Source organism: Anomalospiza imberbis, chromosome 4, assembly GCF_031753505.1.
Source record: "Anomalospiza imberbis isolate Cuckoo-Finch-1a 21T00152 chromosome 4, ASM3175350v1, whole genome shotgun sequence".
NCBI lineage: Eukaryota > Metazoa > Chordata > Aves > Passeriformes > Viduidae > Anomalospiza > Anomalospiza imberbis.
This window is the reverse complement of record NC_089684.1, coordinates 16,379,787-16,399,941: the sequence shown is the minus strand read 5'-3', so window position 1 is coordinate 16,399,941 and position 20,155 is coordinate 16,379,787. Positions and strand designations below refer to the sequence as shown.

General features: G+C 38.0%; 1 protein-coding gene across 1 annotated transcript in view; it reads right to left on the bottom strand.

The window, feature by feature from the left end:
* Positions 1-5,222: 5,222 nt before the first annotated feature.
* Positions 5,223-20,155, bottom strand: part of DCHS2 (dachsous cadherin-related 2) — a 104,249-nt gene continuing 89,316 nt past the window's right edge. The window contains exons 15-20 of the mRNA XM_068189196.1: positions 19,011-19,222; positions 17,383-17,534; positions 14,382-14,524; positions 12,632-12,918; positions 9,798-9,936; positions 5,223-8,400 (exon numbers count right to left, since the gene is read on the bottom strand). Of these exons, the coding sequence (XP_068045297.1) occupies positions 5,774-8,400; positions 9,798-9,936; positions 12,632-12,918; positions 14,382-14,524; positions 17,383-17,534; positions 19,011-19,222 (3,560 nt within the window). The 3' untranslated portion in view covers positions 5,223-5,773. The remainder of the gene's footprint in view (positions 8,401-9,797; positions 9,937-12,631; positions 12,919-14,381; positions 14,525-17,382; positions 17,535-19,010; positions 19,223-20,155) is intronic.

The following is a 20,155-nucleotide window of genomic DNA, read 5'->3' as shown; positions in this document are numbered from 1 at the left end:
GTTCAAACATATCAGCAATCAAGCCTAGACTTTATGACATTCAGCAACAAAATTAAATACAGTTTATTGCAATTCTATTGCCAGAGAAAAGAGCAGGCTGCTGAAATTTACCAATCTCTACCCAGTGAATATATGATCAGCCACCGGCACAAGATGCTCCATTAGTGTGACAGAAGACAGATTTCAGAAGCTATATGACTGTGGATTTCAGCCTAAAACTAAAAATACACATACTTTTCTCAAAAAACACAATCAAAAACCAATGCCACAAAATGTCCCAAAACCCAAATAAATCTCCAAATCCCAGCAACCACTGAACAATTCCTAAATCCTTCCTGGTTACCTTAACAGTTACCAGGATAATTTTGAAGACTAATTCAACTTGACCTCAGGTGGACAAGTAGAGAAGAAAAGTAGAGAAATCCTTGTCTGAAGGCGCAATTATTTTGTGCATTCACTAAAAGCAGCAGCAAATCAGGCAGCCAACTGTAGTTTACATAAAAGAAGAACAAGGAAACAGTAAATGACCTTTCCCTTACAGACCTTCCCAGATTTCTCTAAAAATCGCTCCAAAATAAGCATATAAAGCAAGGTTTGCATCAATTAGCTGGAAGCACAGAGGAACCTCCACTCCAAATCCCAGCCCCCTTCCCCATGCTGGTTCTACTATTTTCTAGGCTCTCGATTTCTCTTCTCTTAATGCTCTCTCCTGCGGGTTTACAGCCCTGCACACTGGGGAGACAGCTCTCCACTACCATTGACTCTTGCAAAAGAGCATCAGCAAGACATATGTTGCCTATTTCTTCTAGGTGCATTTTTTATTCCAGTCCCACTTAAATCAGTGGAAGAAGTCTTGGGATGTTGGATCAGAACCCAGTATTAAAAAAAAACCCAAAACTTTGAAATTACATAAACCCTACAGTTTGTTAAAAGGGAGATGCTGAAAAGCAGTCTGCACCCAGCAGGATCAGGCTTGAGACAGAACTTTCAGAGGTCATGCAAACTAGTTTGACTTGCTACTCATTTCTTTTGGTTATGGCACCAGTAACACCATTTTGGAAACTCTTTTGGGTTTCCCATTTGAAAGTTTCCAATGAAACGGTGGAGGTGGATACAGGCGACAGCCAGGTATTCCCCAGGTCGAGCTAGTGAGTAGTCACCATCTAGCTCCAGCCACTCTGAAATGTCACTTCTATACAACAGATACTGGCAGCTGAACAGCTCTCACAATCAAAGCTTAACTTCCATTTTCTGAGAGCTTTTCCTAGGCAATCAAAATGCAGTTTTAGTGAAGGTGACCAGTATTACGTAAATACTAACTTTCGAAAAAAGTGTAAAATAAACTATTTTCAAGAGGATAAGGCTACACAGATGTGACTGACAGTTTTCAGTGTAGTTTGTAAGGCAGAAATACCTTGTTTTAAACAGGATAGTCAAGAAATCTGAGTTTTCTAATTGTAATGAGATTTACATTTGAAGTTTTGAAAACCATGATAGATTTCTTCAGTCCTTTACTATGGCATCTGCATTTTCAGGCATATGGCTTGGCTCCTAATGCTTCATCCAGTACAGGACTTATTAGGGTCAGTGAAACATTTATACAGTAACAAGGCAGCAATTGTGATTTTTGTGACTATCATCAGCTAAAGGATTTGGTACTTTCTTCATTGCTCAAGTAACTCATACGTGACAAGAAGCAGAATAATTTTGTAATTCTAGCCTACCCTGCTGCCTCTCAGTATTCCTTATAGATGCTCCTCTATTACTTTTTACACATTACAGAAGAAAAGTATCTGATGTTTTACGAGGAATAGCCCTAGCATCAATGTAAAGTGCAAGTCTTAACCAGAAAGTTTTAGATCTTCATTATTTCCCTTCTATAAGGCCCCTTTTCTTTTGCTTCAGAATTCACATTTTTTCCAGTGTTTTTTAAATGTTGTAAGTATTTATGGAGGAATTTTCAAAGCCACCAAGAGTATTTTGATGTCAGACTGCAGCTTTTTGAATGAGTTCTGAACATACAAATCCGTCCACAGATTGAATATCCATTAGGCTTTCCATACGTGCTAGCAAACAGCTAACAGAACTAGCAACTATGAGGCACCCAAAACTATACTCAGTTTGATTCTGCAACACTTTATTTATTGCAACCAGATCATCTACAGGCAACTGAGCCACATATTGCCATGGTGAGTTGGTTCTGTTGTGACAGACATTAAGAGCAAGAAGCTGCAAAGCGATGTCACTTGCCAAGCAAGCCAAATCCTAAATAAAAACCTCCCACCACAGTATATTCAATTACAAAGTCACAACTGCCTCCTATTCCAATTAGTGTTTTTACAGGATTTTAGGGAACACCCCCTTCCATTTGCAGCCTACCAGTGCAATTCCCTTCCTGCAAGGATTCAATTCATCTGTTCTTCAGCCCCAGAGGGCTGGTTTTGAAGGAGCAATGTAGACATCACCACTGGGAGGAGGTCTAATCCCAATGGCCTCACACATGCCTATGGTGGCCAAGTGGACTGCAAACTGGTCTTTGAGCTGGAGAAGTATAAAGCCATATGGGCACAATTGTCAGTCTGGTGCTAGCTGATGTTCTAGTAACTTTTTTTTTTCAGGGCAGCATATTTGCAGTTTATAGATATCCCAAAGAGAACACTTAAAAATAGTTTTCAGGAAGCTATATGTCAGTTATAGAAAACAAGTGACATGCAGCACAGAGGATGGATGGCTACCAAATGTAAACAATACTAGGAATTGTCAGTGCAATAGACTTAGCAACAAGGGTTCATTTTTATCACAACTATTTTTACCTAAAACTGCTTTAGGAATAATATTTATCTTCAGCTGAAGATAAAATACAAACTAAATATGGACTTGTGTAGGTAATTAGTGATTTTAGTATAATTTTAAAAAACAGGCATACAATGTTATAATCCCTAAATAATGGGTTTCCCAAAAATATGAAGGTTTTTTCCCTTTGTACAGAAATCTGCTTGAACATCAATATGACTACCAGTAGATGGAATTTTTATATCCATTTGGTAGTGATTTACACCAGTGTTTTCAAGGCTGCCAACAAGCAAATCCAGAAGGCAGGCAGCCAAAATTCCAGAGAAGACAACTGTCTTTTATTTTATAGCTTATGCTTTTCGAGCTTAATATGATTTTCCACTAACAAGTTCTGTACCTTCTCCAAAGTGCTAAAACTGGTGTGCAGAATTGCAAAGTAACACAGCCTCTTCAAGGCAAGCTAATATTAAAGTCATGGTAAATTATAGAAGTTATACTGTTTACTTACGGAAAAAGAAAAAAAACAACAGTAAGGTTAAAAGAACTGCGCATGATTTATTACAGGCACTTGTTTCAATGTTTAAGTTTTTGAACTTGACTACATATGATACAACAATATATCAGCTAAGTGTTGTTTCCAATTTGATAAAAAAATCAATAAATACATAAGAAACAAGGAAAAGATTGCTGTAATACTTAAATGGAGCACAAAGTATTCATTGTCTATATCATGTGCTTGATAAATAGGATGCAAATCATATCTAATCTTTGAAAGGCATAAAAAACAAATGTAATTTGAAGGAGCTAAAAATGCATAAACAGAAGCAGTTTTCTTGTTTTTCAAGAACTCTAGGAGGTGGGCACCCATTAGCAAGTTGATGTCCAAATATTGTCCTAAATATGATTACTGATGCTTTCTAATGCTAATAACATTAGAACATTTGTAAGAGCCATATTAGCAAAGAAACAGCTACTCATTCATTAGTCTAGACTCTATACATGAAATGAAGGCCTTATTACCTGCTTCATATCCATCAATGTGAAGGATGAAACAATTTTGCTGTGTAAAGCATTCATTCTTCTACTGGTCCCATGCTGAAAAGGTGACCCCTCTAAGCATGGCATGTGCTCATTGCTCACCAGAGCAATAGCTGCCACTTGTCCATGACCATCTGAAACTAAAATCAAATTAGCAAAGTTGTTGACTTCACAGAAAAGGTAGCTCTGCATGCCTTCTGATATTATAACTGCACAGAAGTGAACACCCAAAGAACATCTTTCAGTACATGAGAAATTTCTTTACAACTTCAGACATTTAAGTTAAAGCCAATCAGGCTGTATATAATATAATGCCAACAGGCAGAGAATAATAATATTCATTCTGAAATAATGTCCTTAAGCTGAATCTCTAGTTTTAGATATGATCTGGGAAGGACTCCCTTTTTTTGCTTTCTTCTCCCTGACACAGTTTTTTGCCTGACTACAAAACTTACGATCCCATCCTCTTTCTTAGTAAAATTTGTCTGTCCCAATGAATTTCTAAGCTACGTCTCATTTCCGACTCCATGGCAGTACAAAGAACAAATGCCAGCTTTAAAAGACGCACTCTTGCATAGCATCATGGAATCTGTTGCATGTGCAGGCTGTGCAGTGTCAGTGTAGCCTCAGAAACAGGATCTTATTCAAAGACTGGTTATGAGCCCACAGGCTGCAATTGTTGACATGCAAGCTTGAGGAAAAGCAGCCACTGTATATGTGCTACTGATCCCACAAAATCATTCAGCCTAACCACACTGCATGCTTTCCCTCCACCTGTTAACACCCATACAATATATATATACCTCTGAACACATCCAACCTGTAGCAGACTCCTGGGTACCAATTAGACCCTTCTTATAGCCCTGTTTTAACACACGTGATGCAAAGGACTTTTAAATGTACATCAAAGAAAAAACAGTTATTCTAGGTGTATTGTCTGTGTATTTTATTGGTCAATATACAAGCATATACAGCATGTGTATGTGTCTGGATATACATACGTACACAAAATGTCATGTGTATGATACATACAACAAACAAGGCCAGATTAGCTGGTCTTGCACAGATCTTTGGTTCAGCACATAACCAAAGACCAGGGTGAAGGCATACAGGACCTTCAGAACTGTAACACTGTTCTTACAGCTGCCTGAGCCCCAGGGCACCCTCTGTAATATGACAAAAAGACAATAGATATCTACTTGAGATCTAGTAATAGATGGTTGTTTTTATCTTACCACTGGTTATTGTGTTTTCCAAAGGTGATCCATTATTCAAATTATTGTGACTTGCTGGCTTTAAACCAGGAGATAAACAAAAGATGCACAGAACCTGCTGAGTGGGTTCCATAGCACAAAGGTAGCCAAGAAAACCCACTGAGGAGCCATTGCAAATGATGAAACCACACCAGGCCAAACAGATCTTTGGGACCCAGAGGCTGAGATGTCGGAAACCTGGGTAAACACTAGAGAAAGAGCTCAGTAGGTGTCCTTGTTTTTATCCTTTGCCCACCCCCACATCTACTGTACTTACACATCCCTCCAGTACTCTCCTACATCCCCACCACAGAATCAGTCAGAACCCACCAGTATGCTAACAAATGTTTTCAACAATAAAGAATTACTTCCATTTTTTTGTTATTAATGTACTTTATAAGAAAAATGGTAAAATCGGTCAAATTGGTTATCAGGCACTTGGCTGTGTGTTTTACATAGGAAACCACACTTGTGAGCTGAAAGAGAAGTGTATTCTCACAGCATATTCTGGAAAGAACAAGAGGTATGGTCACCAAATTTCTGACTACTTAATATTTTAACTTTTTAGGCTCATGAAAACAGAAAGAATACTGGTGATGCAGCTCTGAGAGGCCTATTTTGATGTTAAAAAGTAACAAAATACATTTAAAGCCATATTTTTTTACCATAAAATATTGCCAGTTAATAGCCTAGACTTGAATTTCTTCTTCTGTTGCAAGTTCGTAGCTTGGATCAGTAAGACATGTTCCTATCATTTTCCCATCAGACACTACTGGAGAAGCAGAAGGTGTCTGCATGGTAAGTAAAGAGAGAATAGGAGAAAATCTGGGGATCTTGGTTGATGGAGGGTATCCATGATTATGGATAATGGGAGGATAAGAGTCTTTATTAAAAGCTTGCCCTGTTGTTATGTTTGGCATTCTTGGGGGTACTGTCCTTATGCCAGGCTGTGCTACTGATGTTATCAAGGGAGGAGGGAAAACAAGAGATTTCTTCTCCTTAGAGAAGCTGTGAATGTGAACATTTTCATCTCCCAGTTCTGCAATATCATTAAACACCGAGGCAAGAGGTTGAAATCTGGGTTCACAGCTGAGCACATAATCCCAGTTATAACCACTTCTGAGATCCTCATCTGAGGTGCCAACAGTTGCAAGCAAATCATACCCAGAGTCTTTCCTATCTGACATCAGGACATAGTCTCTTGTGAGGTCTGTCATTATGCCTTCCTCTTTTATCCCAATTTTCCTAAGTGTTTGAGACAAGATTTTATGTGCACAGGCTGTGCCACAGGCTTCTTCTCTGCTTTCTCCTTTAATGGTCTGCACATTCTCCATGCTTTGCATGGTAGCTGTGACATCTGTTTCTCCAGAATGACAGGAGAACTGATCAGACTCTCTTGGGATCCCCGAATCTGGCATCTGTGAGCCGTGCTTGCTCAGTGCTGAGCCAATGCTTTTTCTGCAAGGATACTCATAGATCTGTTTGATTTCCTCATCCTCTGCAGACTCACCTTCAGCAGAACCATGGCCACTGGAGTCTGAATGCCTTAAGGAGACATCATCATCTTTCCCCTCTCCGAGTCCAGCTAGGCTCAGCCATTTTGCTATAGCACCCATGGGAAGCATACTGCTCTCAGTACTTTGGATTTTCTGGCAGTCCTTGTCTTCTCTTATTGAATTCGCATCAGCGGCTGTGGAGGATACTGGGTTTTTTTTCACACAAGCATTCATCAGATCTTTCTGCTTAAGTCTCAGAGTAAGTGTGATAAGACTGATGGCAAGCAGCAGAAACACCATCAGTGAGATGGAAACACTCACTGTCAGGCTGTCTGCTGACACTGTGGGATCACTCTCAGGAGAACTGGAAACATTTATAAAAACAGTGCACGCTGTGAACCTTGACACAATTTTGGGGCTATGAGCTCTTACCAACAATTTCAGAGTATCATCATTCCTTTTGATGTCATTTTTCCTTCTGTGAATAGTCTGAGTCAAATAAATATTGCCACTGGTTTGATTCACAGAAAAGAACGGAGAAGGTTTTAGAAGGGAGTAATGAACAACTCCATCCAGTCCCCCATCACTGTCTGATGCTGTCACTCTACCAATCAACTGGCCTGCTTCATTTTTATCAGGGAGATTAAAGAAATAATGTTCTTGTGTAAACACTGGGTCAAATTCATCTCTCCCCTCAATATCTACCTGAACTGTAGTGGTAGCCAGTGAATCACCTTTGTCTTTTGCTTGGATTATGAGACAGTACCTATTTTGACTTTCATAGTCAAACATTTGCTTTGTATGAATATCTCCTGTTAAAGGATCAATGAAGAACATGTCATGGTCTCTAGCAGCTTCACGATGAGCCAAACATGAAGACTGAATGGAATAGGTAAGGTGCCCATACGAGCCTTTATCAAAATCCAATGCACAAACAGCACACACAAAAGAAAAGATAGGCAGATTTTCACTGACAGCGCAGCTCAGACTGGGAAACAAAAAAAGCGGGGCATAATCATTGTCATCTAGGACACTAACAAGAATAACAGCAAAAGCCATGTTTTTTACATCAGTTCCACCATCTGTGGCTTGGATAACCAAAGTAAATTTCACGGTATCCTCATAATCCAGCATTTTCATCAAATTTACAGATCCTGTTCTACCATCCAAGCCAAAATGCCCTCTGTCATTTCCAGAGATGATAGCGTAAGTGATCTCTGCATTAGTGCCTGCATCAGAGTCTTTTGCTGAAACTTCAGTGATGTGACTGCCTATGGGGATGCTTTCTTTGACATGAACATGATACTCTGGGCTGCTAAATACTGGAGGGTTATCATTAGCATCCAGCACAGTTATTAGCACTGTAGCAGTTGAATTCAAGGAGGGTGTTCCATGATCAGAGGCAAGGAGAACCAACTGGTGAGAAGCAGCTGTTTCCCTGTCAAGAGCACTGCTCAAAACGAGACTGCCGACAAGTTTGTAGGATTCTTCTGACCCCACAGTGCTTGTTTCTATGGAGAATAAATTCTCAGCATTGCCACCAATAACAGAGTATTCAACAAACATGTTGTCACGCGTCCAATCACAGTCAATGGCTGAGAACAGAAGGACACTTTCTCCAACGGAGGCATCCTCACTCACACTGAGATTGTACAGAACCTTTGTGAAGCGAGGGGCACAGTTATTGACATCTTCTACGTGCACCTCTATGGAGGTAACTGCACTCAGAGGGGGACTGCCACCATCTGTGGCTTCTATCAGGAGATGAATAATGGAAATATTTTTCAGCTGCATAACTGGTTCCGTGGCAAACAGTGAACCTGAAAATAAAATAGAATTAACAAAAGCCCATACTTCACAGGCAAATAAATGTGATTCCAAAAGCTGATTCTAAACAGTCATATTTGAAAATGACCCAGCTGTAATGGCTGCACACAACAAAATTACTCTCTTGCATCTGGAGAGTAGTGGGTCAATGTCTGGATGAACATCAGTGACAAGTGGCATCCCTCAGGGGTCTGGCACCAGTACTGTTTAATACCAGTGACATGGACAGTGGGATAGAGTGCATCCTCAGCAAGTTTGCAGATGACACCAAGCTGAGAGCTGCAGCTGACATGCCTGAGGGATGGGATGCCATCCAGGTAGACCTGGACAAGCTCAAGAAGTGGGTCCATGAACCTTATGAAGTTTAACAAAGATGAGTGCAAGGTCCTGCACATGAATTGGGACAACTTTTGATATTGACAGAGGGTGGGGAAGGAAGGGATCGAGCAGCCATGTGAACAAGGACTTGGGGATACCAATAGATGAAAAACTGGACATGACCCATCAATGTGCACTTACAGCCCAGAAAGCAAATTGTATCACGGGCTGCACCAAAAGCAGCATGGGCAGCAGGGAGAAAGACATGGTTCAATCCCTCTGCCCTTGTTAGAGTCCAACTGGAGTGCTGCATCCAGCTCGGAAGTTCTCAGCAAAGAAAACATGTGGACCTGTTGGAGCAAGTCCAGAGGAGAGCCATAAAAATTATCAGAGGACTGAAGCCCCTCTCCTGAGAAAAGGCTGAGACAGTTCAGCCCAGAGAAGGCTCCAGGGAGATCTTATTTTGGTCCTAAAGAGGGTTTATAAGGATGGGAACAGACATTTTAGTAAGGCCTTTTGTGGCAGGACAAAGGATAATGGTTTTCAACCAAAAGAGGGTAAATTCAGATCAGATATGAGGAACAATTTTTTTCATTGAGGGTGATGAAACACTGGAACACATTGCCCAGGAAGGTGGTGGTTGCCTCATCCCCAGAAACATTCAAGGTCAGGTTGGACAGGATACTGAGCAACTTGACCTATTTGAAGATGTCTCTGCTCATTGCAGGGGGGTTGGACTAGATGACTATTAAAGACCATGTTCAAACTATTCCATGATTTTAAGAAATCATAGCTAATGCTGTGAAGGCAAGACCACCCCTCAATGATGCAGTATCACATACACATACTGCATTTAGATCAGAAAAAATACGCACGGTTTGGGGACAAACTGAGGACTCCAGTCTTTGATGCAATAGCTCTCTACTTATAATGGCAGATTTAGCAAAAACACGATGGACTTTGGCCACCACAAATTTCTAGAACTCAAGTAATCACTGGCAACAGGTGAGAAAGGAACAGAACTCTTTGATTTATACTTAAAAAGTTGAACTAATAATCCATGCAGACTCACCCTTCTTGTGATCAATGGAAAATCCCTCACAGGAAGAGAGGATTTTGTAGGAAATCATTCCATTATGTTCAGAATCCCTATCTATGGCAGAGAGTGTCAGAACAGTGGCATCCATAGAAACAAGCTCTGGCAAGTTCACCTGACATATAAAAAAAAAAATATAGCTTAATAAAAGATTTTAGATATTAAAAAAAAGGCTTTATTTGATCTTATTAGTAAAACTCACACAATTCCCAGATTTGGAAGAAGTTTTACCTACCCATTTTCTTCTGGGACAAAAACAGAAAGAGTTGAGATATTGAAAACTATGCCTTCAATATGGCCAAAATTCATAGTAAGCTTTAAACAGTAGTAAAATCCATCTAGTTCATTATGACAACAAATTGAGAAAAAAAATTAATCACTTTTTTCAAGAGTATGGACTGCAACTAAAGGCTTTTCCCCTTGCTTTCAAGAACCCTTTCATTTCCATACATGGAATACAGTCTGCAGTCTCTGGAGTATATGACTGAATGCTAAAAAAGCCAATACGTGCACCCTGAAAACTCCAACACTAGACCACTTTAATTACCATTAGATTATTCCTAGAATTTAACTTTTCAAAATGCTTCCTTTTTTTCTTCTAGAAAACCAAGAAAGTCCATTCCCTTTTAAAGAATTTTCATTGTTACAAGTCCAGATACAGCACTTTCCAAAGTTTCCTTCCACCTTATAAATCCAATTTCAAATGGACTGTATTATATAGCAGCTACCTCTGTCATAACTTGAAGTGTTAGTTTAAGTAATTTAAACAGAGAGATTATATGTATAAAATAACCACATACATATAGTAAACTATATATGAGGAGCATAAATGTGAAAACACTTGAAAGAACAATAAAAGGGTAAAAATACAGGATGATGAATAGGGAATTATACATATCATCAACCAAAAAGAAGCAGTGTATCTTACTTGCCAAGCAACACATCAAAACATCAGGACTGTGGAAAGAGAAGCTCAGTCGTTTACATTAAAATAGTAAATAAAGCTACACTGTTTTGAATCAATTAATAATGCTTCCTACAATGTCTGCTCCAACCTACCAAAAAAAAATTCTAGCACTTGCACAAGCAAGCACTTGCCTAACTACTCTCCAAAATCAGACACATATGAGGACTGAGGAAAATAAAGGTCTAAAAATCACTTGAGTATTAATAATACATTTTTTCCAGACTGTAGATTTATGATTTTTCATGGGAAATTTACACAAATTCTGTCCACTCAGGCACCCAAAAATTTCACAGGTGCCTACAGTTTGTCCCAGAGGTATCTAAGTGACTAAACTACTGTGCCTGCAAATGCTCAGAGGTAGAAAATTCTTTACTAGGCCAAATGTTTGACTTATTTCTTTACTAAAACTTATTTGTAAGTCTGAGACTTACAAATGGAACATTATTAAAGCCAAGTCTTCTGTAGTGCCTCATATTTTTGACTCTGAGGACATCACCACACACAAAAAGCACCAAGTCAAACAGCTCAGTTCACAGGATTGCAGAATGGCTGGGGCTGTTGGGTACCTCCAAGGTGTAATCCTTGGTCAGAGTAGGGTCACCTAAAACAGGGTGCCCACAACTGCATACTGCTGAGTTTTGAATATCTCCAGAAATAAAGATGCCCCAACCTCTCTCGACAACCTTTGCCAATGCTCAGTCACTGTTAGAGTTAGAAGGGGAAAAAAGAAAGTTTCCTGATGTTTAAACAGAACTTCTTGTACATCCATTTGTGCCCACTGCCTCCTGTGCTGTCACTGGACACAACAGATATGACTTTGATTTGCCCATCTTTACTTGCCCACGCTAGTATTTACGCAGATTGGTTAGACTGAGCCTCCTCTTCCAGAGGCTGAAACATTTCTTTACGTAGAGGGTAAAGCACAGGAACAGTTTTCCTCACGAGGTGGTCAATGCCTCAAGCCTGTCCATGTTTAAGAGGCATTTGGCCAATGCCCTTAACAACATGCTTTGGCTTTCCATCAGCCCTGAAGTGGTCAGGAGCTTGGACTAGATGGTGTTTGTAGATGCCATGCATCCCAAACTATTCTATGACTCAATGCTTCTATTTTATATATGATCCACTTTCTTTAATATCCACTTTTCTTTATGGCCCACAGTTGTCCATAGTCACGAAAAGATTTGTTTTCACTGTTGGACAACTTCTACAACAGTACCAGTTCAAATGCTTGTCCAGGAGTCCAAAAGCTGAGCTCTGTACCCTCCTTAGTCTCAAGGGATGTTGGAGAGGTCAAAACTTATATCTTTCACTCACTAGGTGAGTGCCATTGACATATGGCAGCATTACACATTGCAAACTTTATGTGCATCATCTACCACAAGGGCAATTGCTACATCTCTGTGCAGCTGTGTAACTGAAAATGAAGAAATTCATGCCATAGTAACTGGACCACTATAAAGGCACCAACTTGTTTAGCATTCTCTCAGAAGAAAGAAGTTCTGAACACTGGACCCTGCTCCCCAAACTGGACTGGATTGCATCCAGTAGCTCCTAGTGATGAATGCATGGTTTATGAGCTAGCATTCACACCAATTGCCTTCTGAAGACAGAAACCACAAACATTGAAACTGAATAGTTTCCTCAGTCCTTTTAGCAGAATTCATAGGAAGGGGCTTGAGGTCCCTGGAAGAGCTCTGCTCTGTTTCTGCTCAGTAATAGTTTGCAGAGACCTTTCTTCTCAGTGCTCACATGCATTCAAAGACAATATGAACAACACTCCTACTATTTATCATCCTATATGGAAAGATACCACATGTTGATTGTTCATTTGCTGTGTTCCCACCTGATAAAAATCTTGAGTAAACACTGGAGGGTTATCATTGATGTCCAAAACGAGGATGGTGAGTTCTGCTTCTACTTGATGCACAGAATCTGAAACTATGATATGCAGTGTATACACAGCAGTTTCTTCAAAATCTAATGGTTCCACCACTATGACGACACCAGTGTGTTGATCGATGGCAAATTTCATTTCAGGACTATTATCATAAATAAACCCAAACTGAAGTGCTGGCCTGGAGTCTGCATCACTTGCTGGCACTTGAGTCACTATAAAACCAGGCAGGGTATCTGAAACAATAATTTTGAGAATAAGTCAGAATTAAAAGAATGTTACAATTTCTGAAGATTTTGCCAATTTTTAATATTAGATCTTGGATATGAGTAATCTTTCAGTATAGCTTTTGATGTATTTAAACTTTATGGTTTACAATAATCACAATATCCAGAAAAGCTATGGAAAGAGTAGTGTATTTCTTCAAAGGTATGTCCTGTATCCCAATTTTAATTTGGGTTTTCTTTAGACTTTCCCAGATCCAGTATATTCATAACAGTTTCTTCACCAGCTGCAGGAACTTACATGGTTTTCTACAAGCATTTAGATGACATGTATTTACTGAACAATGCCACAAGAATATTTAACTGAGGCATTAGAGACCGTGATCTGTGTAGAACCAACAATTGCAATTCTGGAGCTTCTCCAAATGAGGAGAAGGCCCCTAGAGAGAAAGAAGGCCTTCAGACAGACCTACATGGCACAAAAATATGAAGAGATCAAGGTGTAATCCTACGAGATTGAGAAAGTGGATACAGGCAGCTTTTGTCATGGGCCAATTTAACAGTACCAAAAATTGCAAACTGAACCTATTAGTGATCCTTTCACAAAGCCTGGAACTAACAGAAGCTAAACCATTTCTCATTTACATGCCTTGAGCATGAAGCCTCAAAATTACTGTGCCACGTCCTAAAGCAAGTGTTCTTAAAGAGAATACAAAATACTAATTAAGTAACCAGTAGTTTACAGCTGCTGTGCATCTATGAATTCTGTACTTGTCATTACCAGTGGCAGGTAAATATAGGAAAGACTAAAATATATCAGAAAAGGCAAACTTGATATCTTTTGTTAACAGAAGTACTGGTGTTAATAATTTTTCTGCTGTATATCTTAATGCATTCACATGTAAGATGCCTGTATTTGAAAATTACAGACCCAGGACTCAAGTTGTACAGATGTTGAGCTAAGTCACACAACACACAAGATGCATGCTGGGATGAGAACTCGGGAGGTCCTGAGTCCTTCTCTTAATGATCATCAACTGGACTTAGCTATAGAGTTTGAGTAACACTTCATTCAAATTTATAGGAAGTATTTCTTTCATCACAATGAAGTTCAAAATGTCTCATTTCTAGCAATGCTGGTTTTAACACCAAACATTTTTATTGGAGAAGAGCAGAAATCAAAGACATATGAAGAGTACAATACTGAAAATGAACAGATTCAAGTTGTATTTCTGCAGATTTTTCCCTCCTCCTAAATAGCCTATGGTTTTATTCCAAACTATTCACAATGTCTAAAGATTAAAAATAATGACTCTGAGAATAAAAGCAGGTCACAATTTGCTTTGATATTTCAGCTTTAATACTATCCATTATAATTTTTACTACATTTGTTTGGTTACACAAATCACCAAAAGCACTACATCATTATCTGAGAATTCCTAGCCTTAGGAATTAGGAAGGGAACTTAGCTGTACTTTCACACTTACTTTCTGGGACCTCCACTTCACCTAGTGGTTGGACAACTGGAACATTGTCATTAACATCTAACACTTGTATCCTCACAATAGTTGTAGCAGAGAGTCTGGGGTTTCCTTTATCAGCAGCTTGTACAACCAACCTACAATCAGAAGAGGCACTAATTGTCACTTTTGATCAGAAATCACAGAATTATCCACCACTGTTATAAGCAGGGGAAGTTTTAAACCCAAAAAGAATAGCCATTTCTGTTCCTCACTGCAACTCTTAAATTTCATCTTTCTTTCTGTAAGGTTGACTGTGCACAGTTTTACTTTTTGGTTTTGCAGGAAAAATGTCCAGGAGATTCTACATGGCAAAAGAATGGCAAAATCACACAAAGAAAAGGAAGTGTTCATCCGTACTTACTTAATCCAATTTCATACCAAATGTAAGTGCTAAACAACTCTTTCTAATAAGACACAGTTCTCTTGTTGGTAATTCAGAGCAGGAATTAAAACCTTAGTACTAAATTATCATTTGCAGGAACTTGACTCTCTGCATTGTTTATAAAGGGACAAAAGGGATGTGGAAATTGGAAAACACAAAAACATCCAAAATAGTATTCAGCCAGAATGCCCACAGACACAGAGTAGCACTTCTATTACATTATAAATTCAAGTGATAAAGTGAAAACCCCGAATACATGCATCATTTGACAATGGCAAAGTTCCCACTGATTTTAGTGGGATCAGAATCTTGCTGTCAGATTACACGAGTTTTGACTTTACACTTGCATTTCACATCTGCATAAGGATGGGTTGTAAATTCTGTAAACAACCTTTTCATTTGCACAAACAATGTAGCAAAGAAAATGGTAAGCAGCAACACGATAAACATGGATAAAAGGTTTACTCTTCATGGGAAGCAGCTTCTGGTCAATAAAAAGCAAATGTAAGCTGAGATTATTTGGAAGACTTTACCACTTCCCAGTAGGGAAGATTCCAGACACGAATTCAAAATTAAATCTAACTCAACAGATGATCTTAAAAAAAAAAAAAAAAAAAAAGGAAAAAAAGGAAACAATGAGCTCAGCTAAAGGATAAAAGGATATACAGGTCAAAGCTGAGCATCTCAAATGTTTTATGTACTGACAACTGTTTTCATGTTGCACCACATTTTTTTTTTTTTTTGCCTCCCCGAAGATCTTCTAAACACTTTATTTCTCCATCTTTCTTCTAAGTAACAGTTAAAAAGTGTCAAATACATATTTTACTTCCTAAATGTTCACTTGACAATATGGAATACCAAGGCTGTAACTCAAGCTGTGGCTTGCAGCATTTCCATTCCTTAACCACACCAGCTCTACTCTGGGTATCCTTGTGGTTTCTGATCCAACAGAAGATAACTTAAATTGCAGGCTAGTATTCAATCATTGCCAATGCATAATTCCATATAGAAAGTGTATTTTTTCTAAAATGAATATTGGTAAGGTATACATATGGAAATATTTTACTAAAAATAATCACTTTCTAAGGTTTCAGGAAAAAAATCCTCTCATAAAAACATTTTAGCTAAGGCATTAAAATTAAGATTCTGTCAACACTTTCATTATAAGCCCTGTTGTAAGGGACTTAGAACTTCTGGGGATGAAAATGTTCAATTCAGATATATAAACAACTCCATGCAAATTGAAAAGAAACAATGGTAACATTTTGACATCAAACAGGAAATAGTTTTGAAAGCTTCTTTCGCTGTTCACTTTTCACCTAACAATATACAGATTAATAACTTCTTTTAGAGAGAAGGAATATGAAGCCACAGATTCCCTGAACAAATTGTCAAACTGAAAGTCTAGAATTCATACACAGATAGTGAAATAAATCAGGCTCCCATTTAAAGAGATATATGAGAATTATTATGCTCCCATGTTCAACATTTCACCAACAGTAAACATCCTTCCTTTGAAGGACTTATTCCAAGTGTTCTTTTAAAGTACTAGTTACAAATAAAATGTATTATGCTATTTAAATTTTTGAAAATCAGAACTGATGCTTTTGATTCAGTGAAAAACTGAAAAAAACCCTCCAAATTAAGTGTCCCATGTATTAAGTAAAAACAAAGTATTTTGGGTGCATTATTATCAAATCAGCTTGATATTAAAAACCCCCCACATACTCTGTCAATATCCTTGGATGTGGTATTCTACAAGTTACTCTCATTCATAAGAATTCTTATCGGATGTTTAAAACTTTGAGGTCCCACAGGACAGGAAAACGTGCAAACATTTTAACTGATACCACAACCACATGGGAAAAAAAAGTAGCTTCTACTGACACATACACATAAATAATACTTTTTGTGGAGATTGCAGTACTTAAAATGGGTCTATTCATGAATCTTCATCATCATATTTTCTCTTCAAGGCACTGTTTATTTCCTTTCTAATTCCAACTATGGAATAACCCATAAAAAAACCTGTCATGTCCACTTGACCATATTTATTCAGAGTTTCAGAAAAACTGCAAAAAATTAATACTTAGTACAAGACAGGTTATAGATAGAAACAGTTTAAAAAGAGCCTTTATCACATTATTGAGAAGAAACTTTGAACTATATAGCAAATAAAAATGAGAACATATCCCTATTTCTTGGATTTGATTTGAGTGTTTTCCCTGTGTCTTTATAAAAAGTACATTTCCAGAGAGGGAATGGCTGTACAGTTATTAATAAACTAGAATCCAGGAAATGTCATTGTTCCTATAGTTAATAATCACACTTATATCATTAAGTGTTGTCATTGATTAAACTAGACTATATTCCTTTCTCTAAATTTGGTAACTACACAAGAATCTATAGTACAAATGGGCAGCTTTAGAGCTGTTTTCAGCGCTGCCTGGCTTGCACTCAGGTTCTGTGGGTAATGGATATCAACAGGAAACTATGAAATATGTAACACAAATATTCTCAAGTTAGATGAGACAAAAAGAATATATTTTTATGAGAGCCTTAAATACAAACCTGTAAGATGAAGTGCTTTCATAATCTAGGCCCGTATTAGTTGCTAGAATTCCTCGTGCTGAATCAATTAAAAATGTTGCATTTTCATTACCAGATACAATTGAGTATTCAGTTTCTCCATTCAGCCCACTGTCAAGGTCAGTTGCAAATACCTGTTTGTGAGCAAACCCGAGACTTAATTAAAAACAGTAGGACATGATTTCAGAAAGAAAACCCTTATACTTCAGTCAGATATTTCTGATTACTTTCCTTTCGACTGCACATATTTAAATAAATCATCATTGTCCCCAGCTTGAGTATCGTGTAAGGTAACAAAATCTGCCCATGAACTGCAATGGGCTGCACATGAATGAGCAATTTGAAATTCAGCTACATAAAGCAGTAGGGCTGAAGGTAATAATTTTACTATTAAGTTGCTGTTAGAATGCTCTCCCTGTTGAGCACATAAAAATGCACTTTCTCAGTGGTACAGGACTGACATTTATAATATTGCTGCTATACAAACAAATGATAAAATAATTAAACTACTACGTTTTCAGAGCTTTCATGGAATAGTGCATTAGTAACCTTTTAAAAATACCAACCAGAAAATGTAAAAACCAAATCTGTAAAGATTTGCCAACAGAATAAGGAGCAGTCAGCAGCAGTGAACAGGTTTCTCAAAGAGTTCTCTCACTCTTTGAAGAGTCATCTTTGTATTTTTTTGGTTGCTGAACAAGCATTATAATGAGTCTGGGATCCAAAACATAGCAGAGGCAACCAGTCAGATTGAATAAGGGAAACATAATAGAATATATTCTGTCATAAAATTTTGATTACACATCTGGCTTGACTGCCTTTGGATTTTTCTCCATTCCTGGACATATGTTTCTCTAAATACAATGTCCATCAGTTTTTAATCACTTTGCCTTGGAGGCATTTGTAGCTTTTCATTTATTTATTCTCTAGAGAGGGAATATCTTTAGTACCTAACATGACCTTCACCGTGACCTGACTTGCAATGCAAGAACATGTACTGAGGAAATTATGTGTTCTTCTAGTCCAACTGATGTCTTCTTTTGCTCTAACACGGCCAGCTGGAAACATTTTGGGAGAATGGACCCATTCAGAGGAAGAAGTGTTTGCACATTTAAATTAAGACAAGCTGCTCTTTAGGCATCAGATTTTAAATTGAACACTTGGGTTTGACTCTACTAGCCTGATGAGTAGAAAGCATTCTTTTTATTGCTGTAGTCCTTTCAGTAGAAGCACTAATACAAGACACAGCCTATATTGTAACCAGAACCACAGATTTGAATGGTATTTTTCAATTGCTTGAAGATAGAAACAGATTTTTTTTTAAAAGAGAATTTAAATTCCAGGTGCACAGTTATCCAGAAGGTACAGATTTCTCTTTCAGTTCAAAAGACCTGAATGAATGATCTGAAATACGGTCTAGAAAAAAAAAAAAAAGAATAATGTAATATTTTAGATATCCAAGCAGACTACTAGCAACACCAAGAACCCTACTCCCAGTTTTTAAGACAGAGTGGTCCAGGACAGAGCTAACAGGATTGTAATGGTGAACTGATCAGCCAAACTTCTTTTTAACTACAGCACTGTGCTTGGGAAGGTATACTTCCACTTACCTGTATGACATCTGTTTTAGGACTCTGGCCTTCCCATATTGATGCTTTGTAATAGCTTTGCTCAAATTTAGGTGCATTGTCATTCACATCTTGAATCAAAACTGTCACTCCACAGAACACTGAATTGAAGCTATTTTCAGCCACAACTGTAAGATGTATTTTACACTTATCTTCATAATCAAGGTACTTTGGCTCTTTTACTGTGATTGTGCCTGGTTTATTACAAGAAAAAAAAATCTCAAGATGTGATATAATCATTCAGGAAAAAACATGTACAAATGCAGTTATGAAATTCCTAACATATATGGTCATCTTCATTGAACACATAACAGAATTCCAGGAAGCTCACCATTGTGTCTTTTTCTACCTACCATCACTCCAACATGCTAGTTACTGAATAAATCTGATAGCTAAGTTTTCACCAACCAACACTGCACTGGCAATTTCCAAAAACAAAGCAAATTTACTACAATTTACTGTGTATCTGACTGATACACAGGCAAAACACTCTGATGCAGCGAGCCCCCTCCCCTGAGCTGTTATTCTGTCAAAAATAAACAAAGAATGAGACTTATTGAAATGACAAGGACAACTGGCCACCTCCACATTAAACATGAAATGTCCTTGGAAATCCATAGTCATTGTTTCAATGTTCTAGGAACATACTCACAGTTCTCCATTACATCTAAGCATGAAACATACTTGATTTGTATATTAATTTTCATTAGAACTCAAATTCAGTTTTGCATGGACTTTTCAGTAATGATGTCATGAATCTTGTTATCCCAAACTTGGGCTATCAAAAGAATGCATCAATTGTGGCTCCCCAAACTAGTGCTTTTTATTTTATATTTTCTAGAATAAGGAAACATTAACTATTGTTTATGGACCCGCGTCTTGGACGTAAAGATTTCAAAGGTGTTTTATTTTCAGCACAACACTTAAAAATATCACATTCTGTTTACAGAGAAAAGAAAACAGACAGTGGCAGAAGAAATACATTTCCAGATAACAGAGACCAAACTGAAAGGCTCTAGTGTAGACTGAAACAAATAATCAAGTCTGAGGTACACCACCTAGGAGGAATATATGAAAGAACCAGAGTTGCTTATTCTTCAGAAGTGCACTTAAAGAAAAAACAGGGT